This window comes from Talpa europaea, assembly GCF_964194135.1.
Source record: "Talpa europaea genome assembly, chromosome: 3".
NCBI lineage: Eukaryota > Metazoa > Chordata > Mammalia > Eulipotyphla > Talpidae > Talpa > Talpa europaea.
This window is the reverse complement of record NC_140069.1, coordinates 29,392,363-29,416,888: the sequence shown is the minus strand read 5'-3', so window position 1 is coordinate 29,416,888 and position 24,526 is coordinate 29,392,363. Positions and strand designations below refer to the sequence as shown.

Here is a 24,526-nt window from a genome sequence, read left to right as displayed (position 1 = left end):
AAATTGTTTTACAGCTGAAATATTAATTGGGACCAAGAGCACAGAAAACGTGATCTTCAGCTTGCAGAAAAGCCTATCTGTCAAGGTATTGGATTCAGATTTGAAGGTGGGTGGACTGGCCTCACAGGGATTTGGGGAGGACAGGAATGTGAGAACATTAAACCTCCTGTTATTAATCAGAGTTCTGAGCAAGTCAGGCCAAGAGGAGGAGGTCCATAATAGGCAGTGTCTCTGAAGGACTATGAGGGGCTTCCATGCTGGCCCTTAATCGCTGGTGATTTCTGAATCCTCATTTCAGGTTCCACTTGGCCTGGCTGTATTTCAATTCTATAAAGTTTCTGATCTTTACAATACATCCAGTCATATACCTTTTCCCTTGCTTTCAGCTAATTGGAGTAGCTCTCTTTCTCTCATTCCCAGAATAGGGTTCCCAGGACTAAAAGACCCATGAATGGAGAATTTCAGTACAACTTGGCCCACTCTACCCTCCCCCAGGTATCTGTTATGCCTGATACATTTTTCTTTCTTTTTTTTTTTTTTCCAGATTTATTTATGCAAGCACTGGGTACAGTCAGAAGCGCGGGAGGGTGACAGAATTCACCAGAGCAGGAAGCAGAGCAGGCAGAAGGACTGAAATGCACTGATGAGGGGAGCAGTGGGCAGGAGAGGTCTGCGTGCCATGTGGGACCCTCTTCCAGTGGCCGGGGAGCAGCCGGAATCAAACCAGTGCTGCAGAGGCTGCGGGCAGCTTCGCAACCCAGCGCTCAACCACTGCACCACGGGGGAGACCCCTTTCTTTCTTTTTTTTTAATGGGCAAGAAATGCCTGACACTTTTTTTTTTTTATTATTTCATGGAAACTGAGCCTAAAGCAGAATAAGAAAGAAAACTAAGGATCAGCTCTGAATATACAGTCATTGTGAAGAATAATACATTTCTTGAGCAAGGAGGTCTTTATAGGTCCCAAGGTGACAATATATCTAGACCTTTTATTGGTTATTTCTCAGGTTTTGAGAAGAAGAAATCCAGAAGGTCCATGTATGTGGTATAATAAAGATAATAAAGATAAGATATAAAGATTAGAGATAAAGAAAAGCTATGCCCAAATTGCTCATTATGTTAAAAAAAATAAATGATTCATAGATGGTGGCTTATGCAGAGTAGCAGCAATATGTTTCAACTAAACAATTTCTAGATGGCTAGAGAATGTATTCTTTGCTAAATATTCTACACTGGCATATCATAAAAATGTTTTAAATAAAATACTTTCAGTAATTAAGATGGGGGAACTACTTTCAAAATAAAATGAAAATCTCTTTGAACATACATGATTTCAATTTAACCTATGCTTTAAGAATATCATAATTTTTAAGAGAAATATTAAAATTGTGATTTGTGTCATCTAGTTGTTACTAGAAAATAACTATCAACTCACTACTAATTCAATGAAGGTTCTAAATTCACAGAAACTTTAGGAATACTCTGTTTCCATAGCAGCAGATAAGAAATAAAGCTAAAATGATTTTATTGATTTTAACAAGGTTTAGAAAATTTGTTCTGTTTAGCAGTGATTTTTGCTTATTTTTTTTCTTAATCTTTAGCAATGTCTCATCTTATCTGTCCTAAATGTATTAGGTAAATCATATAAATTTTGAAAGTAGGATAATTGTGACTTATTATAAAAGTATACATTCTTAGAATAATGCATAAAAATATATTCAATTCTTAATAAAAAAGATGCTAAACAACTGAATCAAGATCAGGCATCAAAGACTAATGACATGTTGAGTCAGTTTAAATATGAAGAAAAAACAATGGTGTTTAAAATCATTAGTTTTAGATCATTCATGAACAATTCCAAATCACACTACAATATTTGCTGCTATTGTTAAGACTCAGATCCAAAATCACAATTTTAAACATAATTGTTAGTTATAAAATGCAAGTTTCTTCATGGGCAATGCCACAGCACAACAGTGTGTAACTCGAATTGGTAAGATGATTGTGCCAAGTTAACATGTTAAGAAAACAGAAAATACTTTCTTTCATGCATATGTTAACATGCATTTTTTTTTAACCAACTAGCATTTTAAAATTTCTACTTGTGAAAACACAGAAAAATGACTCACCTGTAACAGACATACAGCCTAATGGAGCGATGACAGTAATAGGGGCGAATCCATAAGCTGCAAAGTTTCCTGTCTCTCCCACAGCCATCAGGATGACCCCACCCCACCATAACATGCTCTTGAAGTATGGTCTTGGGTGCTCTTGGTGTGCCAACTGAAGATGGGAATATTTCTGCAAGAAAATCAGAATGTAAATAAGGAAACATTTCCACCCAGTTAAAACTTGCCTTGAAATTTTGGTCTTATAAATTTGTATCATGGTTTTCTTTTTTTTTAAGATTTATTTTATTTATTTATACAAGCACTGGATACAGTCAGAAGTGCGGGAGGGTGAGAGAATTCACCAGAGCCAGAGTGGGGAACAGAACAGGAAGACCAACGAAGTACACTGCTGAGGGGAGCAGTGGGCGGCAGGAGAGGTCTGCGAGCCATGTGGGACCCTCGCCCTGTCGGCCGGGGTTGGGCAGCTCCGCAATCCAGCGCTCAACTGCTGCGCCACTGGGGAGGCCCTGTATCATGGTTTTTAAACGTATTTGCAGATTTTTATAAAGCAATTATCATGATGACTTCTGTTTGTTTCAAACATATAAATAGCAAAAGTGACTCACAATTATGAAATACTTTATAGTTAAAAAGGCCTTTTAATATATGAATGTTGCTTAATTTTCATAACTGGTCTCTAAGTATCACTCTTACTATCTAATGATGAGGTATAGATTGAAGAACTTAGATACGTTTTAGTCCACTATACCAAAACACTTCTTTCAGAATGTCAAAAAATACTAAAATAATAAAAATTGAGACAAAGATACTGAATTACTAGAAAGAAACATTTGAAAATAAATTAAAGTTTATGGGTCAGAGTAGCTACCATAGTAAACACATTTCTGGCTGAATGCTTTGGTGGCAGATGCTTGGGGGAACACATATCTGATATGAGTATTTCTCTATATTTGAAACAAAATCCTAAAAAATTGGCCATTAAAGAAAAAAACACAATTGATTTTATAGCTATACTTACTTCCTCATGAGACATAGGTACACTTCTAGATTATTTTTAAATAATTTAAAAAATTATAGAAGTGGGCCTCCCCTGGTGGCGCAGCAGTTGAGCACTGGGCTGCAAAGCTACCTGCGGCCTCTGTAGCGCCAGTTCGATTCCCAGCCGCCAGTGAGGGTCCCATATGGTGCAACAGACCTCTCCTGCCTCAGCAGTGTACTTTGTCATTCTGCCTATTCTGTTCCCCGCTCTGACTCTGGTGAATTCTCTCTAACTCCTGTGCCTCTGAGCTGTATCCTGGTTCTTGTATAAATAAATAAATCTTTAAAAATAAATAAATAAAAAATTATAGAAGTACCAGAAGAAAACACAGAACATGAAAAAAATAATCCTGGTTTATGCCAAGATTATGATTACTCTTCAAATTCATAAGCCACCTAGGCACTTTGCTGTAGGCACACAATACTGTTAAGAAGTCCATAAAAGCATTTAGCTTCCTTTAAAATCACAAGAAAAGTAAATACAATCCACTCTGGAATATATTTGTTCTTATATCAATGAACTCATAAAATATAAAATTTTATTTTTTTTCTTTCTGGCTTATTTCGCTGAGCATGATCCCTTCCAGCGCCATCCATGTTGCTGCAAATTGCATGTGTTTATCTTTTTTGAATGCTGAGTAATATTCCATGGTGTATATGTACCACACTCACTCATAGCAGGAATCTAGAAAACTTAAATAAAGGACCAGGAAAATGAATAACTATAAGAAAGTGAAAATCAAAATCAACAAACAACTATGAACCAGAGACACTCTATGGGGGGGTGGGGGGTGGGGGGGCGGGGAGGGGAGGGATTGGGGTCAAAATAAGGGGGTTGCAATTGTATGGGGAATATAAAAATAAAATTTATTTAAAAAATATATAAAATTTTATATTTTTTATGGAGAAAGGAATCCAAGAGCTCAAAAGTGCCCAAGGTCTATGAAAGTCATAGTTTATCCCTGCATAAAATGAAAGAATTAGAAAAATTAACTTTATCTTACCTGAATATTAAGGGAAATGCTGATTACTAAGTTTCCTAAAATGGCTAGCAAAACTCCAAAAAGGTGAACCTGTAAAAGAAAATGTTTTCTTTAAATGGTACTTTAAATAATATTTGTTCTGAAAAACAAAACACAAATTTAAGTGAACATATTCGTTTATTCATTCAACAGACATTTACTTAGCACCTATTTTCTAGTGTCAGTTTAGAATATGAGAACGGTTTTATTAGGATTAGTTTTTAACTTTAGTCAATTTTCTTTTTTAGACTGGGACTGTCCTTTTATTTAGTTCTCTAGATATTAGCTTCATTTGCTGAAAGAAAATAGTCATAGGTTCCAATTGTCCAACTAAAATGCTTCTTATTTATCATTTCTGGCCATTTTCCTCAGTAATTCTACTAATTAGAGTGCTTACTACCTCAAGTATTTTTTTTTTTTGCATAGAAGAACTGGGGTGTAGGCCAGAGGTGCAGGGGGTGAAAGGATTCACCAGAGACAGATTCACTGAAATACACTGCTAAGGGGAACAGCAGATGAGGCAGGAGAGGTCTGCAGCACCATGTGGGATAGCTCCTTGGCTGACAATAGAACTCAGGCCACAGAGTTGATAGCGCTGAGACTTAATAGCTGATAGCTTGAGACTTCCCTAGGCCACCAGGGAAGCCCTCAAGTATGGATTATATAAGTTTTTGTTCTTTCTTTTTTCTTAATATTTGCTAGAGGACCGAGATCAAAGGAAAGATCATTGGCCTTGGAGTTAAATAAATCTGAGATTCAAATTTGCTATTTTCTAATGGTCAGCATTGAACAAGTCATTTTACATCCCTGGTCTCAGTAAACAGGGAATGCTGTTTATATATAATGCTTTCAGAAGTTCTCTTTCCTCTAAAGTTCTATAATCTCGATTGGAGATGAACTAAATTTTCTCACCACTTGCCTTGTCAAGTATCCATTTATTTTTCTATAATTAACTACATCATACATAAAATGATACCCGCTCCCCATAATCTGTCTTTACCCTGACCATCTAACTATCCATGGCACACTTAATATGCTCCCTCCTCTACCTCAGGTACCTGGCACATGACATTCTCCAGTCAGATGTCACACTTTTGCTCATCATTCTTTCTACTCACTAAGACTGAGCAGCAACTTCCCTCGGTCCATTCCACTCACACCTCACCCCCCCTCGCATGCTGTGATCCACCTCTGTGAGACCTTCTCACAACACCTTAACCCACCTTTAGTTTCTCAGACTCTACATGGTAAACATCTCCTATTTATTCTTTTTTTTTTCTCCTATTTATTCTTTTATAGTGTCATGTGCACCATTTAGCTGAATAAAGGGCAAGCAAATTCTCGGAGGGAAGAGAACTATGTCTTAGGTTTCCTCTATGTCTTCTATATCATCTACAATACAAAATTAGGGGTTTAATGATGTATAAATGGCTTAAAACAAGAACTCCAGAGGTTAAAAATTTAGTTCTTGCACATTGCCCAAGATGTCTATCATTGATAGCATATAAATTTTGATGACTTCAAAAGATACATCTCCTGCTCTCATCTAGGTACAAAGAACATTGTAATATCGTCTGGTCAGATAAATTAGCAATGATATAAGGGATTCCTCTTTCCCCTTGCAGTACATAACTTCTAGCTAGCTTCAAATTCCAAGGAGTTATTTGAATTTCAAATGAACATTATGACCACAAAGAACCCTTTTCAGAATGTAAAATGTCTTTGAAGTTTTAGAACTTTATTAAATGTGCTGAAGTGAAATTTGGTATTTAAAAAAAAATGAAGCAGAAAAGTTGAAAACTCACTTTATAGTTGATATATAATATCCATAGTCTTTAATCAGTTAAGAATTTTCTTTTCCTAATAAAGGCACTTGGCAATAATTTTGATCATTATTCCTCATGGGGAATAATTGTATCATAATACAATGTGCTATTTCCATGCTTTCAGTTTACAATTGAATGCATTTGGCAGTAATCAGGAAAATAAAGATTCAGAAGAAGTTTGGGACTGAATGGATAATTATGAAATTCTTCCATAATTATAAAAGTAAATTGTTGAATAGAAATAACTTATTTTAAAATTCTTTAAATCATTCACTGGATAGTTTAAATGGCACCAGACTGAGGCTTTAGAAATTGGTGGCAGGATTTGTCAATAATTTCTTGAATATGACACCAAAAATATAGGCAACAAAAGAAGTAAACAGTTGAAATTTCATCAAGATGAAAACCTTTTGTGTGTTAAAAAACAGTATGAAAAGAGTAAAAAGGCAACCTACACAATGGGGGTGGGGGGGACATTGCAAATCTGAAAAAGGATTGATATCCAGACCATGTAAAGAACTCTACAACACACTACACAAAGAACAGCTCCACAATAACCACCATCACCACCACCACCATCCAATTTAAAAATGGGCATCTCTCCAAAGATAAACAAATGGTCAATAAGCACATGAAAAAATGCTCAAAAATACTATTAATTAAGGAAATGCAAATCAAAACCACAATGAGCTACCACTTTACAATTAAAAAAAAAACAAACAAGTATTGGTGAGGCCATGGAGAAATTGGGACCCCTGTGCTCTGCTTGTTCAATAGCCAACCTAACCCCATGTAGAAAAATTAACTCAAAATCAGTAGAGCCATAAATGAAAGAGCCAAAACTATAAAATTATCTGTGGAACAGAAAGGGGTAAATCTTTATGACCTTTTACTTGACTACGGAGTCTTACAGAAAAGACACCAAAATCATAAGCAATAAAATAAAAAATACCTGCACTCCATCCATACTCAACATTTTTCTGTTTCCCAGGAGACTATTAAGAAAATGAAAATGCAGAGGGGCGGAGCAACATGGCGGCGAGGAGATGCTGCGAGTAAGATCTCCCATTAAAAAAAGTTAATAGGGAGGAAAAGCGGCAGGTCCCAGTGAGAACTGGGACACGGAAGATAAACGGACGACTCCAGCAAACTGCCCGAAGAAGAAAGTTGCCATAAAAGAGGACTAGAAGGGAGGGAAGCGCAGAACCCTGCTCCCCTCCCCCGCCCACAAAGTCGGCACTCTCCCACCGGCAGAGAGGAGGGAAACAACAAACCAAAACGGCCAACAAGAAAAACGGACGCAGCAAGTGGGACTGTGAGTGGAAAGGAACTATTGCAGCCACCACACCCCGTGAACGGGAGCTGTGGAGAACCCTGCAGGATCCGACGCGGAGGTGAGCTCCAGGCGCCATTAAAGAGAGCCCCGCCCCCAGGAGGAGACCAGCACCAGCACACAGCCCCGGCCGCCCGGTAAGCTTGCCCGGAAAGCAGCGCGCTGATCCGGATTGGATCGGATCGCAGCTGCCCAGGTCCCCGCGCCTGCGACCTAGGCTTGCAGGGAGACCGCGGAGGCCCTCCCTGAGTGAGCAGGAACCAGGCGCCCAGGCAGGGAAGCGGGATTCAAAAGGCGCCATTCCCGCGCCACTGATCTGGGCTACAGCCCGCGTCCTGGAACTGAGGGCTTTGGAACTGAGACCCGGGGCACAAAATTAGGGGCGTGGGTTCCCCACGACGGTGGGACACAAGGCAGACACAGCACCACAAAGCCGTTGAGGTGTACCCTACCATCCCCGCTCTGCTCCCTGTCCCACGGGGTGGAAAATCAGCTCCCCAAGGGCTCTAGGAGAGATCTCTGGCGCCACCTAGCGACTTGAAGCCAGCAGAGGCTCCTGAAGGAGCTAGTGGCCAGCTGGGGAGTTAGCCCACACCGGGCCCCTTCCGAACAAGTAGTCTGAGCCCACAGGGAGAGCGAGCACCCACAGCCAGGGCAGACCAGGCGCGCAGAAGAGTGTGCCTGAGACCAGACGCGCAGGGAGTGTGTCCCACATCACCATTTTAGAACAGGGACATTTCTTCAGTAAAGACTACCTGCAGAAGGCTTCCTCAGGAGCCAGAGGTGAGCGGGGTAAGTTCGCCCACGCCAGACCCCCTCTGGCCTGCAGTCCAAGCCCAGAGGGGGAGCAGGAACCCACCGCCGGGGCAGACCAGGCCCACAGGGGAGTGTGTCCCCACATCGGCATTTTAGAACAGGGACCTTTCTCCAGTAAAGACTGCTTGAAACTGACAGATGACTCCTGGAGGAACCAGAGGGGAGCAGAGAAGCCCACCCAAGATGCCGGCCAGTCCCAACAACACAGTACCAAAACCGAACAAGGACAACACAAAAAAGGAAAACTACAGGCCAATCTCCTTAATGAACACTGATGCAAAAATCCTCAATAAAATTTTAGCTATCAGAATCCAACAATGTATCCATAAGATAATTCACCACGACCAAGTAGGATTCATTCCAGGGACACAAGGATGGTTTAACATCCGAAAATCAATCAACGTTATCCAACACATCAACAAAAAGAAATATAAAAACCATATGATAATATCAATAGATGCTGAGAAAGCTTTCGACAAAGTGCAACACCCATTCATGATAAAAGCCCTTGAAATTCTTGGGATACAAGGAACATACCTCAACATCATAAAGGCCATCTATGACAAGCCAACAGCCAGTATCATTCTCAATGGCGAAAAGCTGAAAGCAATTCCATTAAGATCTGGAACAAGACAAGGATGTCCACTCTCACCACTGCTTTTCAATATAATACTGGAAGTCCTAGCCAGGGCAATAAGACAAGAGAAAGACATCCAAGGAATCCAAATAGGAAAAGAAGAAGTCAAACTATCACTATTTGCAGACGATATGATATTATACATAGAGAACCCCAAAAACTCCACAGAAAAGCTAATTCAACTCATCAATCAGTTCAGTAAAGTGGCAGGATACAAAATCAACACGCAAAAGTCAGTAGCCTTCCTATACACAAACAATAAATCTGAAGAAGAAATCAAAAAAAACATCCCTTTTGTTATTGAAACAAAAAAAATCAAATATTTGGGAATAAATCTAACAAAAGAGGTAAAGGACCTATACAAAGAAAACTATAAAACACTGTTAAAAGAAATAGAAGAAGACACAAAGAAATGGAGAGACATCCCCTGCTCATGGAATGGAAGAATAAACATTATTAAAATGGCCATCCTTCCAAAAGCAATATACAGATTCAATGCTATTCCAATCAAAATTTCAATGTCATTCTTCAAAGAAATAGAACAATTATTGATGAAATTCATATGGAATCACAAAAAACCCCGAATAGCCAAAGCTCTCCTGAAAAAAAAAGAAGGGAATGGAGGCATCACACTCCCAGACTTCAAACTATACTACAAAGCCATAATCATCAAAACTGCAGGGTATTGGAACAAGAACAGACATACAGACCAATGGAATCGAAGAGAAAATCCAGAAATAAACCCACAGATTTATGGTCAACTAATCTTTGACAAAGGAGCAAAGACTATGCATTGGAGCAAAGAAAGTTTGTTCAATAAATGGTGCTGGGAAAACTGGGTCGCTACATGCAAAAGAATGAAGCTTGACCACTACCTCACACCATACACAAAAATCAACTCAAAATGGATTAAAGAACTAGACATAAGACCTGAAACCATAAAATATATAGAAGGAAATATAGGCGAAACACTACGTGATTTGCACATCAAAGACATCTTTACAGACACATCACCCAAAGCAGTGATAGTGAAGGCAAAGATAAACAGCTGGGACTACATCAAATTAAAGCGCTTCTGCACAGCAAAAGAGACAATAACAAAAACAAAGAGAAACCCCACCGACTGGGAGAACATTTTTGCACCCAACACTAATGATAAAGGACTGATCACAAAAATCTGCAAAGAGCTGATGAGACTCAGCAACAACAAAGAAAATAATCCAGTCAAAAAATGGGCAGAAGAGCTAAAAAGAAACTTCTCTGAAGAGGAAATGCAAATGGCCAACAGGCATATGAAAAAATGTTCAACATCACTTGTAATCAGGGAAATGCAAATCAAAACTACCATGAGATACCATCTTACACCAGTGAGAATGGCACATATTAAAAAAACTAGCAACAACAAATGTTGGCGAGGGTGTGGAGAAAAAGGAACTCTTCTGCACTGTTGGTGGGAGTGCAAACTGGTCCAACCACTGTGGAGAGCTGTGTGGAGATTTCTGGACCTACTAAACATAGAGCTTCCATATGATCCAGCAATTCCACTCCTAGGTATTTACCCAAAGGACACAGAAACATCAATTCCAAAGAACACCTGCACCCCTATGTTTATAGCAGCACTGTTTACAATAGCTAAGCTTTGGAAACAACCCAAATGCCCAAAAATAGATGACTGGATCAAGAAGATGTGGTACATATACACCATGGAATATTACTCAGCATTCAAAAAAGATAAACACATGCAATTTGCAGCAACATGGATGGCGCTGGAAGGGATCATGCTCAGCGAAATAAGCCAAAAAGAAAAAGAAAAATACCGGATGGTCTCACTCATAGCAGGAATCTAGAAAACTTAAATAAGGGACCAGGAAAATGAATATAAGAAAGTGAAAATCAAAATCAACAAAAAACTATGAACCAGAGACACTTTTAGGGGGGCGGGGGCGGGAGGGGAGGGATTGGGGTCAGAATGGGGGGGCTGCAATTATATGGGGAATATAACAATAAAATTTATAAAAAAAAAAAAAAAGAAAATGAAAATGCAACCCATAAAATGGGAGAAAATATTTGGAAACCATACTACCTGATAAGCAGTTTATATCTAGAACATATACAGAACTCTTATAACCCAGTAATAAAAAGACAAAAACTCAATTGAAAATGGAAAAAGGTGGGCCTCCCTGGTGGCGCAGCGGTTGAGCACTGGGCTGCATGGCTGCCCGCAGCCTCAGCCTCTGCAGCGCCGGTTCGTTCCCCGGCCGCCGGCGAGGGTCCCAAAAAAAAAAAAAAAAAAAAAAGAAAAAAGAAGAAAAGGAAATGGAAAAAGGAGCTGACCAAAGAAAGAAGACAAATGACTAAAATGCACGTGAAAAGATGTTCAACATTGTTAGTTACCAGGGTACGCAAATTAAAACCATTGTGATATACCACTTCACACAAAGTAAAATGGCTATAATCAAAAGGTCAGAAAATAACAAATGATAGGAAACACAGAGATAAATCAGGACACTTATACTTTGCTGATGGGGATACAAATGGTGTAATCAATTTGGGAAATAGTCTGGCAATTCCTCAAAAAGCAAAGCATAGAGTTTCCATTTGATTCCGCAATGTCACTCCTATGTATGAATCCAAGAGAAATTAAAACATATCTACATGAGAATTTGTACACAGTGTTATTAGCAGTATTATGTATTATAGAAGAGTGAAAACCACTCAAATGTCCAAAAATTAGAGAATGAATAACAAAATGTAGCCTATTTATACAATGGAATATTATTCATCTGTAGAAAGGAATGAAGTGCTGATATAAGCTATAATCTTAAAAAGTTTATGTTAATCAAAGAATCTAGCCACAAAAGAGCACATATTTCCATTTATATGAAAAGTCCAGAATAGGCAAATCTATAGAGACAAAAAATAGATTAGTGTTTGCTTAGGGCTAGGGTTAGGGATAACAGCTAAAAGTTGGGGCACTTCTTTCTGAAGTGATGAAAATGTTTTCCTCATCATATTACTTTCAACAATACTACGTCATTATATTTCAGCCTGATCTCTTATACCAAGAAAATAACAGATTAAAAAATAATTAGGACTCACTGTCAAATGGGAAGGTTAGTCCATTTATGTCTATTGTGATTTCAATATATTTTCATTTATTTGTATATTGTCTTTGGGGTTTATAGCTATTTTGCTTTTTCTTTGCATCTTAATTTCTCCTTGACTGCATCTAGTTGGATTTACTGAATTCTCTTTTTTTTTCTTACTCAACTGGGTAAGAAGTTATACATATTATTTCTGTTATTTTACCATTTCAAAATCTTTTTATTTTGAAATAATTATAGACTTATAGTAGGTCACAAAGAAACATACTCTTTCTCTGGTCCTTGCCTCATTGTTAGCAACTTAAGAATCTATAATAAAATATTAGAATGAAGAACTTGGCTATGGTAAAAATCCTATTCAGATTTCATTAGTCATACACACACCTCATGTATATGTGTATATACGTGTGTAACAACCACCACAATTAAGACACTTCTGTAATGTCATCATAAGATTCCCCTGTGTTATGCCTTTATAATATAGCCCTCCTCTCACCTTCCCCATCATTAACTCCTAGCAACTATTAATCTGTTCCCCATTTCTACATATGTTTTCTGCTAGCCAATAGTAGAGAACATATGTGGTCTGATTTGGTACATTTTTTTTTTTCACATTTTATTTAAATTTTATTTTTTATATTCCCCATACAATTACAACCCCCTTATTTTGACCACAAGCCCTCCTTTCCCTGCCCACACCCCCATAGAGTGTCTCTGGTTCATAGTTTTTTGTTGATTTTGATATTTTCTTTCTTATAGTTATTATTTTTCCTGGTCCCTTATTTAAGTTTTCTAGATTCCTGCTATGGTGAGACCATCCAGTATTTTTCTTTTTCTTTCTGGCTTATTTCGCTGAGCATGATCCCTTCCAGCGCCATCCATGTTGGCGCTGCAAATTGCATGTGTTTATCTTTTTTGAATGCTGAGTAATATTCCATGGCGTATATGTACCACATCTTCTTGATCCAGTCATCTACTTTGGGGCATTTGGGTTGTTTCCAAACCTTAGCTATTGTAAACAGTGCTGCAATAAACATAGGCGTGCAGGTGCTCTTTGGAATTGATGTTTCTGTGTCCTTTGGGTAAATACCTAGGAGTGGAATTGCTGGATCATATGGAAGCTCTATGTTTAGTAGGTCAAGAAATCTCCACACAGCTCTCCATAGTGGTTGGACCAGTTTGCACTCCTACCAACAGTGCAGAAGAGTTCCTTTTTCTCCACACCCTCGCCAGCATTTGTTGTTGCTAGTTTTTTTAATATGTGCCATTCTCACTGGTGTAAGATGGTATCTCATGGTAGTTTTGATTTGCATTTCCCTGATGGCAAGTGATGTTGAACATTTTTTCATATGCCTGTTGGCCATTTGCATTTCCTCTTCAGAGAAGTTTCTTTTTAGCTCTTCTGCCCATTTTTTGACTGCATTCTTTTCTTTGTTGTTGTTGAGTCTCATCAGCTCTTTGCAGATTTTTGTGATCAGTCCTTTATCATTAGTGTTGGGTGCAAAAATGTTCTCCCAGTTGGTGGGGTTTCTCTTTGTTTTTGTTATTGTCTCTTTTGCTGTGCAGAAGCTCTTTAATTTGATGTAGTCCCAGCTGTTTATCTTTGCCTTCACTATCACTGCTTTGGGTGATGTGTCTGTAAAGATGTCTTTGATGTGCAAATCACGTAGTGTTTCGCCTATATTTCCTTCTATATATTTTATGGTTTCAGGTCTTATGTCTAGTTCTTTAATCCATTTTGAGTTGATTTTTGTGTATGGTGTGAGGTAGTGGTCAAGCTTCATTCTTTTGCATGTAGCGACCCAGTTTTCCCAGCACCATTTATTGAACAAACTTTCTTTGCTCCAATGCATAGTCTTTGCTCCTTTGTCAAAGATTAGTTGACCATAAATCTGTGGGTTTATTTCTGGATTTTCTATTCGATTCCATTGGTCTGTATGTCTGTTCTTGTTCCAATACCCTGCAGTTTTGATGATTATGGCTTTGTAGTATAGTTTGAAGTCTGGGAGTGTGATGCCTCCATTCCCTTCTTTTTTTTTCAGGAGAGCTTTGGCTATTCGGGGTTTTTTGTGATTCCATATGAATTTCATCAATAATTGTTCTATTTCTTTGAAGAATGACATTGAAATTTTGATTGGAATAGCATTGAATCTGTATATTGCTTTTGGAAGGATGGCCATTTTAATAATGTTTATTCTTCCAATCCATGAGCAGGGGATGTCTCTCCATTTCTTTGTGTCTTCTTCTATTTCTTTTAACAGTGTTTTATAGTTTTCTTTGTATAGGTCCTTTACCTCTTTTGTTAGATTTATTCCCAAATATTTGATTTTTTTTGTTTCAATAACAAAAGGGATGTTTTTTTTTGATTTCTTCTTCAGATTTATTGTTTGTGTATAGGAAGGCTACTGACTTTTGCGTGTTGATTTTGTATCCTGCCACTTTACTGAACTGATTGATGAGTTGAATTAGCTTTTCTGTGGAGTTTTTGGGGTTCTCTATGTATAATATCATATCGTCTGCAAATAGTGATAGTTTGACTTCTTCTTTTCCTATTTGGATTCCTTGGATGTCTTTCTCTTGTCTTATTGCCCTGGCTAGGACTTCCAGTATTATATTGAAAAGCAGTGGTGAGAGTGGACATCCTTGTCTTGTTCCAGATCTTAATGGAATTGCTTTCAGCTTTTCGCCATTGAGAATGATACTGGCTGTTGGCTTGTCATAGATGGCCTTTATGATGTTGAGGTATGTTCCTTGTATCCCAAGAATTTCAAGGGCTTTTATCATGAATGGGTGTTGCACTTTGTCGAAAGCTTTCTCAGCATCTATTGATATTATCATATGGTTTTTATATTTCTTTTTGTTGATGTGTTGGATAACGTTGATTGATTTTCGGATGTTAAACCATCCTTGTGTCCCTGGAATGAATCCTACTTGGTCGTGGTGAATTATCTTATGGATACATTGTTGGATTCTGATGGCTAAAATTTTATTGAGGATTTTTGCATCAGTGTTCATTAGGGAGATTGGCCTGTAGTTTTCCTTTTTTGTGTTGTCCTTGTTCGGTTTTGGTATTAGTGTAATGTTGGCTTCATAGAACGTGTTTGGTATTTTCCCTTCCTTCTCAATTTTTTGGAAGAGTTTGTGAAGGATAGGCACTAATTCGTCTCGAATGTTTGGTAGAATTCATTTGTAAATCCATCAGGTCCTGGGCTTTTGTTTTTGGGGAGGTTTTTTATTACCATTTCAATTTCGCTAATTGTAACTGGTCTGTTTAGGTGTTCTATTTCTTCTTTATCTAGCTTTGGGTGATTGTAGAGTTGTAGGAATTTGTCCATCTCCTCTAGATTGTTAAACTTGTTTCCATATAACTGTTCATAGTAGTTACTGATTATTCTTTTGATTTCTGCTGTGTCCGTTGTGATTTCTCCTCTTTCATTGATGATCCTGTTTATTTGTGCTTTCTCCCTTTTTTCCATTGTGAGCCTGGCTAGGGGTTTGTCTATTTTATTGATTTTTTTCAAAGAACCAGCTCTTGGTTTTATTGATCTTTTGGATTGTTTTTTTAGTTTCAATTTCATTTATTTCTGCTTTGGTTTTTATTATTTCTTTTCTTCTACTAGTTTTGGGGTTTTTTTGTTGTTCTTTTTCTAGATCTTTGAGCTTCGAGATTAGGTTGTTTCTTTGAGTTCTTTCTTGTTTCTTGATGTGAGCTTCTATTGCTATATATTTTCCTCTTATTACTGCTTTTGCTGCATCCCATACATTTAGGATATTGGTGTCTTCCTTGTCGTTCAATTCAAAAAATTTTTTAATTTCTTCTTTGATCTCCTCATTAGTCCAGTGGTCTTCCAGTAGTGTGGTTTTTAATCTCCATGAGGTAGGAAAGTTCCTTGCCTTCTTTTTATGGTTTATTTCTAGTTTGATGCCTTCATGGTCAGAAAAGATGGTTGATATGATTTCAATCTTGGTGTATCTGTTGATGTTTGTCTTGTGCCCCAGTATGTGATCGATCCTGGAGAATGATCCGTGTGCGCTTGAGAAAAATGTGTACTCCGTTTTTTTTGGGTTCAGTGTTCTATAGATGTCTGTTAAGCCCAATTGCTCTAGGTCCTTATTTAGAGCTTTGGTTTCTTTACTTATTTTTTGTCTTGTTGATCTATCCATTGTTGATAGTGGTGTGTTGAAGTCTCCCACTACGTATGTGTTTTCTCTGATGTCTGTTTTCAGAGAGGACAACAGTTGTCTGATATATTTTGGTGCTCCTTCGTTTGGTGAGTATATGTTAATGAGTGTTATTTCTTCTTGAAGCATTGTCCCCTTGATCATAATGTAGTGACCATTGGGGCTCTTTTTATCTTTTTGAGTTTGAAATCTGTTTTATCTGATATAAGTATAGCTGTTCCTGCTTTCTTTTTTGGTCCATTTGCTTGTAGGATTGTTTTCCATCCTTTAACTTGAGCCTATTTTTATCTTTTGTAGCTAAATGTGTTCCCTGGAGACAGCAAAAGGTTGGGTTTTGTTTCTTAATCCAGGCTGCAACTCTGTGTCTTTTTATTGAAGAGTTTAGTCCATTTACATTTAGAGTTAATATTGATATGTTAACATCTGTATTTGCCATTGTGTTTGTCTTTCCTTTGATTTTATTTATTTATTCTTTTAATAACTTTTTTTTTTGGCCTTCTTTCATTGTTATTCGTCCCTCTGAGGTTCTGGCTTTAGGACTCCTTGTAGTATTTTTTGGAGTGGGGGTTTAGTTGCAATGAAATTCCGGAGTTTCTGTTTGTCTGGGAAGGTCCATATTCTTTCTTCAAAGAGGAAGGAGAGCTTTGTGGGATAGAGTATTCTTGGTTGGCATCTGTTTTCTTGGAGTCTGTTGACTATGTCCCTCCACTCTCTCCTTGCCCGTAGTGTTTCTTTGGAGAAGTCTGATGTCAGCCTGATTGGCTTTCCTTTGAATGTTATCTTTTTCTTCCCTCTTGCCAGCTTCATTATTTTTTCCTTGTCCTGGATTCTAGGGAGCTTTACTATTATGTGTCTAATATTCAATTATCTCTTTGAATATTTTCTCTGTTCCTACTTCTCTCTCCTCTCCTTCTGGTATTCCTATAACTCTTATATTTCCTTTCCTCATGGAGTCAGATAGTTCCCGAAGTCTTTCTTCATTCTTTTTCCTTCGTACTTCTCTTTCCTTTTCTGTTTTGGTTCTTTTTATTTCTGTGTCTTCAAGAGCACTTATTCGTTCTTCCATTTCATCAATTCTGCTTTCATTGCTTTTCCCAGAATTCTTTAGTTCTTCCACTAATTCTTTGATCTCCTGCATTTCTTTTACTTCCTTCTTTAGGGACTCAATTTCATTCTTCTGATCGTTGATTATTTTTCCCTTATCATTGTTTTCCTTTATGACTTCTGTCAGTTTTTTAATCACGGCAATTTTAAATTCTCTTTCTGGAAGGCTCAGAAGTTCTTCCAAGTTACTGTCGTTGCAATCTGGGGGCTGGTTTTCTTTTTGTGGTGTGCTTTTTCTCTGGAGAGTTGCTAGGTTGCGTGTGGTTCTTCTCCTCCCTACTGTCTGTTTTCTAATTTGCCGTATGCGTTGGGACACTGTGTTGTTGGGACTGGCCGGCATCTTGGGTGAGCTTCTCTGCTCCCCTCTGGTTCCTCCAGGAGTCATCTGTCAGTTTCAAGCAGTCTTTACTGGAGAAAGGTCCCTGTCCTAAAATGTCGATGTGGGGACACACTCCCCTGTGCGCCTGGTCTGCCCCGGCGGTAGGTTCCTGCTCCCCCTCTGGGCTTGGACTGCAGGCCAGAGGGGGTCTGGCGTGGGTGAACTTCCCCCGCTCACCTCTGGCTCCTGAGGAAGCCTTCTGCAGGTAGTCTTTACTGAAGAAATGTCCCTGTTCTAAAATGGTGATGTGGGACACACTCCCTGCGCGTCCGGTGTCAGGCACACTCTTCTGCGTGCCTGGTCTGCCCTGGCTGTGGGTGCTCGCTCTCCCTGCGGGCTCAGACTACTTGTTCGGAAGGGGCCGGGTGTGGGCTAACTCTCCAGCTGGCCACTAGCTCCTTCAGGAGCCTGTGCTGGCTTCAAGTCGCTAGGTGGTGCCAGAGATCTCTCCTAGAGCCCTTGGGGAGCTGATTTTCCACCCCGTGGGACAGGGAGCAGAGCGGGGATGGTAGGGTACACCTCAACGGCTTTGTGGTGCTGTGTCTGCCTTGTGCCCCACCGTCGTGGGGAACCCACGCCCCTAATTTCGTGCCCCGGGTCTCAGTTCCAAAGCCCTCAGTTACAGGACGCGGGCTGTAGCCCAGTTCAGTGGCGCGGGAATGGCGCCTTTTGCACAGCTCCCGTGCCTGGGCGCCTGGTTCCTGCTTACTCAGGGAGGGACCTTCACCTCAGTGAGGACCTCCGCGCGTCTCCCCGCAAGCCTAGGTCGTCTCCCAAGCCTAGGTCGCAGGCACGGGGACCTGGGCAGCCGCTATCCCGGTCTGCACTTGCTTTTCAAGCGCGGAGCGGGCCCTTTTCCGCGCAAGCTTACCGGCAGCCCGGGCTGTGTGTGCCTCTCCCGGGGTCTTTGTTCTTCTCTAATGGCGCCCGGAGCTGTTCGCTCACCGCCGCGGCGAATCCTGCAGGATTCGCCTCAGCTCCCGTTCACGGGGTGTGGTGGCTGCAATAGTTCCTTTCCACTCACAGTCCCGCTTGCTGCGTTGTTTGTTCTTGTTGGCCGTTTTGGTTTGTTGTTTCCCTCCTCTCTGCCGGACGGAGACTGCCGCCTCTGTGGGCGGGGGAGGGGAGCAGGGTTCTGCGCTTCCCTCCCTTCTCGTCCTCTTTTATGGCAACTTTCTTCTTCGGGCAGTTTGCTGGAGTTGTCCGTTTATCTTCCGTGTCACAGTTCTCACTGGGACCTGCCGCTTTTCCTCCCTATTAACTTTTTTTAATGGGAGATCTTACTCGCAGCGTCTCCTCGCCGCCATGTTGCTCCGGTACATTTTTTTTTTTAAATCTGAGAACATTATTGTTATTAATTTAAATGGGAAAATTTTTGAGCATTCTCAGACTCAAAAAATAACCTACCAAATCAGACCCAGTAGGGACATTCCATTTTTAGATAGTGGGGAAAACCTAGACTTAGGTACTTATGTTAGTTCACAAATGTTATATAAATGGAAACGTGTAGTATGTAACACTTTGAAATTGGCACCATTATAATTTCCTTGAGGTTCATGCAGACTGTTGGATCAATAGTCCATTCCTTCTAAGTGCTGAGAAGTAGTCCGTGGTTTGGATGTACCACAGTTTGTTTAATCATTTACTCACTGAATATTTTAGTAGTTTCCAGTTTGGGGCTGTTATGAATAAAGCTGCTGTGAACATTTATGTACAAATTCTGCATAATAAGAAGTCTTCATTTCTCTGGAATAAATGACTAAAACTAAAATTTCTGGGTCATATGTGGTAAATCCATTTTTAGTTTTGAAAAGAACTGCCAAACTATTTTCCAGAGTGACTGTACCATTTTACATTCCCAACAGCAATATATGAGAGATTTAGTTTCTCCACTATTAAATTTATCATGTATTTTTTAAAAGATTTATTTTATGCATACAAGAACTGGGGTGTAAACCAGAGGTGCAGGGGGGTGAGAGGATTCACCAGAGAGAGTGGGGAGCAGTAGGTGAGGCAGGAGAGGTCTGCTGCGCCATGTGGATTGCTCCCTGGCCAGCCAGGAATTGAGGGATAACTTGATAGAGCTGTCTTTAACCCCTGTGCCACCAGGGTGGCCCTATCATGTATTTTTTCAAAGATTTATTTTTGCATAGAACTATGGTGAAGGCCAGAGGTGTGGGGGTGAGAGGGTTCACCAGAGAGAATAGGGAGCAGGGAAGGCAGATTTAACTGAAATACACTGCTGAGGGGAGCAGCAGGTGAGACAGGAGAGGTCTGCTGCACTATGTGGGTAAGCTCCCTGTTTGGGGATCAAACTCAGGCCGCAGGGGTGATAGCATTGAGACTTAACCCCTCGGCCACCAGGGAGGCTCTTATCATGTACTTTTGACATAAATTCTAATGTTAGCCAATATTCCCATATTCCTGAACAATATAAAAACTTTCAATTGCTTTATCTACAGTGGTTCTCTCCTATCTTACAAGTTGTTGATAAGTGTATTAGTTCCACTTTTTTTTATATCCCCAAATTATTCATTGTTATTGCTTTATACAGTTAACATGTGCTTTATTTATCCATATTTATCTATTACTTTGTTCATCACTACTTAAAAAAATTCTTAACTGATAAAGAATTCACAAACTTATAATATTCTTTTAAAGTGAACAGTTTTTTGTATACTGACAGAGTTGTGCAACCTATGGTTATGTATTGTAATATTCTATTGTATGGCTATACCATATTTTATTTATCCAATCATGAGTTGATGTACATTTGAGTTGTTACCACTTTTTGGTTATTATGTTTAAGTACCTTAATTTTTTTTCTGGGGTCAATGTATTTCCTGAAGGAAACCTTAGTAACTTTTTAAAATGAAATCTTTTGAGTTGTAAATTCTTTATTATTCTGCAAATGTCTTCATGTCATCTTTCCTGTTGAGTATAGAATATGAGTTAACAGTTATGTCATTCAACACTTTGACAGTATTATTCAATTGTTTTCTGTCCTTACTGTTTTTGAGAACCAGATTGTCAATCTAATTGCTTCTCCTTTGAAGGTAATCTCTTATTTTTCTTAGAATGCTTTAAAGATTTTCTTTGTCATTGATTTACAGCAGTTTCACAACAATTTTTCTATATGTGAGTTGTTTTTTTGCTTAGGATACATGTTTCCCTAGCTTGAGGATTCATATCTTTCAGTAATTTTGTTAAGTCCTCAACTATTATTTCTTGGAATGTCATCTGTCCTTTGCTTGCTCTAGTCTTTCCATATAGAACTCATCTTCCAAGTATGTCAGACTTTTCAATTCTATCTTCTTTGTTTTCTAACATATGTCTCACATTTTCCAGCTTTTTATCTTTGTACTGAATTCTGGATAACATCCTCAGATTTGTTTTATTTTCTGGCCTCCTTCCTCTACAGTGTATCTGTATATACTTCTCTCAGCACACAGATATAATGTAATCATTTTCTACAAGTCCATTCTCCTCTAAACTATAAACTTCTTGAAGGCAGAGCTGTTACTTACTCATCAACTCATTTTTGTATCACTAATGACTATTTAGAACATGGCACAAAGAAGTTGCTTATTAAATACTATTTGAACTACTATTAGATTATTTATGAACTGTATAGAAAATAGTAAATTCTAAACTTTAACTTTTAGAAGACATCAAAGGGAGTACTTATTCATAATCAACTAGGTTTGAATATACCAAACAAAGTTTCTATGACAGGACAAACTTGTCACAGAATTTAGATTTCAACAATTGTGAATGTCTACTAGTGTGCAATTAAAAGCTGCTTGCTGAATTTTAAAATGTAATTCACATTATACTGAAAGAACAAGAAATACATATGTATAAAGAAGGTGCCAGAAACAATTTCCTGATAATATTCAGTATAAACTGGCATATCTTATTCTTTATTTTTCTGATGATTGACCTAATTAATCAAGGTTAATTGTATGATCATTGAATTCATTTAACACATAACTGTGAATAGTAATAACACAGTAATTCCCATTTAATACTCCTAATTGTTGTAGGAAGGAAGCTTCCAACTGGCAATGTTTCTAAAAGATGATGGTTTAATTACGTTCAAGAACATATAGAGATATCATGGGTTCAGTTGCAGACTGGTGCAATAAAGCAAATAGTGCAATAAAGTGAATCACATTAATGTTTTGGTTTCCCAGTGCATAGAAAAGTTATGTTTATACTTATGCTACAATCTACTAAGTGTGCAATAACATTATGCCTAAAAAAAGTACATTCCTTAACTTTAAATACATTTTATTGCTTAAAAATGCTAATCATCATCTGAATCTTCTGTGAATCATAATCTTTTTGCTGGTGAATTGTCTTGCCTCAATATTGACAGCTGGTGACTAACTGGAGTGGTGGTTACTGGAGGCTGAGGTGGCTATGGCAAATTATTAAAATAAGAAAACAGTGAAGTTTAACGCATTGATTGACACTTCTTTTCACCTAAGATTCCTCTGTAGCATGCATTGCTGTTGGATAGCATTTTACCCACAGTAGAGCTTCTTTCAAAATAGGAGTGAATTCTCTCAAACCTCACAGCTTAATCAACTAAGTTTATGTCACATTTCAAATCATTTGTTATTATTTCAACATTGCAGTATTTTCACCAGGAGCAGATATCATTTCCAGAAATCACTTTATTTGCTCAGCCAAAAAAGCAACTGCTCGTCTGTTAGTTTTATCATGAGATTGTGACAATTCAGTCACATCTTCAGTCTCCACCTTTAATTCTAGTTCTTTTGTTTTCTTCCACCACATCTGCAGTTACTTCCAAAACCACTATAATAGTAACAACAGAGACCACTGATCATACATCCCTATAACATATATTATAATAATAGTAATAATAATAGTGAAAAAGTTTAAAATATTTTGAGAATTATCACAATGTGACACAGGACACAAAGTGAACCCATACTGTTAGAAAAATGGCACTGATGCTTGCTAAATGCAGAGTTGCCACATACCTTCAATTTGTAAAACACCTTATCTGGGAAGAACAATAAAGTGAAGCTTAATAAACAAGGGATACCTGTACAATAACATGAGGTAACCACTACTAACTACTATTTCCAATTAGTCTCTTTTAAATGTGTTTTAATGGTTTGGACATTATCAATAATGGTGGCAAAGAGATGCTAGGATCAAGTACTCCCATAAAGATGACTGGGAGAAATAATGGAGAAATAATGGAGAGTTTCTAGGAGGACCTGGATGCATTAGACAAACTGGGCAACACTGATGATTCACCCAGAGATAGAGGAAAAATTGGAATGATAGGGGAAGGGAAAAGAGAAAATCATCAGAACCTTTCTCCTGTCCCCTACTCACAAAGCCAGCCCTTGTCATCCAGCAGAAAAGAAGAAAAAGAGTAGAAACCAGATACTCAGAGAATCCTGAGACATCTGAGAGCTCTGGGCAGTGACAGGGAGATAAGGAAGATAGAAAGACTACCCTGGGAAGACTATCCTACACAGCTCTGTGGTGCTCCCCAGAGGACCAGACTAAAATAGCAACAACTAGCTCACTGGGAGCCACCAGAGTCCTAAGAAGCAATTCTTCCGGAATCTGTTTGTGTGTTTGTTTATTGGTCAGTTGGTTGTTGCTTCTTTCTGTCTTTCCTATTTCTGTGTTCTGATTCTTCTACTTTTCTTCTTTCTCCCCTTTAACATTACCATCAATCACTATTTTCTATTTTCTCTTCTCTTTCTGTTACATTCCCTCCTCTCCACCTCCCGTCTTTCTTTTTACCCTTATCTAGCCCTTTCTTTCTTCCCTCACCTTCATTCCTTTTACATTTCTGTATCATCCTCCTCTTTTCTCTTATCCCTTCTGTCACTCCTTATTGATCTTGGTATTCTTCTGAGGCACACCCAGAGGGAACTAGCAGTTCGACAGAAAAATACATCCCACCCAGCCTGCAGACACTTCCCAGTGGACTTGGCCTCAGAGTGTGTCTGGAGGTGCAGTGTTCCACACAAGACTCTTTGCCACATCCTTTGTAGTGGGGGCTGGAAAAGCAGAGGCTCCTGGAACAAACCACAGGTCAGAATAATGGAAGAGTGTCTGGACATGCACCCAGGTACAGTGGCTCAGATACTAGGCAGGCACATCCACACCTCAGCAAGAGGAGTCAGAAGTCATGCCCACAAGCACAGGGGCACTATGAACAGAACAAAGCCAAGGCTAACAATGGGAAGAAAGAAAAATACAAATGATCAAGGAGGCCCTTCTGAGAACAATACACCACAAAAAGAAAGTCAACCTTCAGAACCTGATAATTTGTACACAGAAGAATATCTCCACCCAACAGATAAAGAATTCAAAAAGGCTATAATGAAAACAATTAAAGAGCTATGAGAAAATGCAGAAAGAGATAAGAATATAATCAATGAACTGAGGAAGAAAGTGAAGGAACTGGAGGATATCCAGAGATTAGTGGGGGTACTCAAATACTCTGGGAAAAGCCATGGAAATAGAAGAAATGGAAGAACAAATCAGTACTCTTGAAGATAAAGACATAAAAAGAAAAGGAAAGAGAAGTACAAAGGAAAAAGAATGAAGAAACACTTCAAGAACAGACACCTTGAGGAAAGGAAATATAAGAGTCATAAGAATCCCAGAGGGTGAGGAGAGAGACAAAGGAACCAAGAAACTATTCAAGGAGATGATTGGAGAGAACTTCCCAAACATTAATAAGGAAATGAAAATAGACATACAGGAAGCTGGAAGAATACCAAATTACCACAATGAAAGAAAAGCTACAGCAAGACATAATAGTAAGGTTTCCAAAGGTCCAAGACAAGGAAAAAATAATGAATCTGATGAGGGCAAAGAAACTGATAACCAATAAAGGAAAACCAATCAGGCTGACATCAGACTTCTCCGAAGAAACCCTACAGGTAAGAA

General features: G+C 38.8%; 1 protein-coding gene across 1 annotated transcript in view; it reads right to left on the bottom strand.

The window, feature by feature from the left end:
* NIPAL2 (NIPA like domain containing 2) overlaps nucleotides 1–24,526 on the bottom strand; it is a gene marked incomplete at both ends in the record, with an annotated part of 92,620 nt that overhangs the window by 50,706 nt on the left and 17,388 nt on the right. The window contains 2 exons of the mRNA XM_084229540.1: nucleotides 2,129–2,300; nucleotides 4,174–4,242. Coding sequence (XP_084085666.1) covers nucleotides 2,129–2,300; nucleotides 4,174–4,242 — 241 coding nt within the window. The remainder of the gene's footprint in view (nucleotides 1–2,128; nucleotides 2,301–4,173; nucleotides 4,243–24,526) is intronic.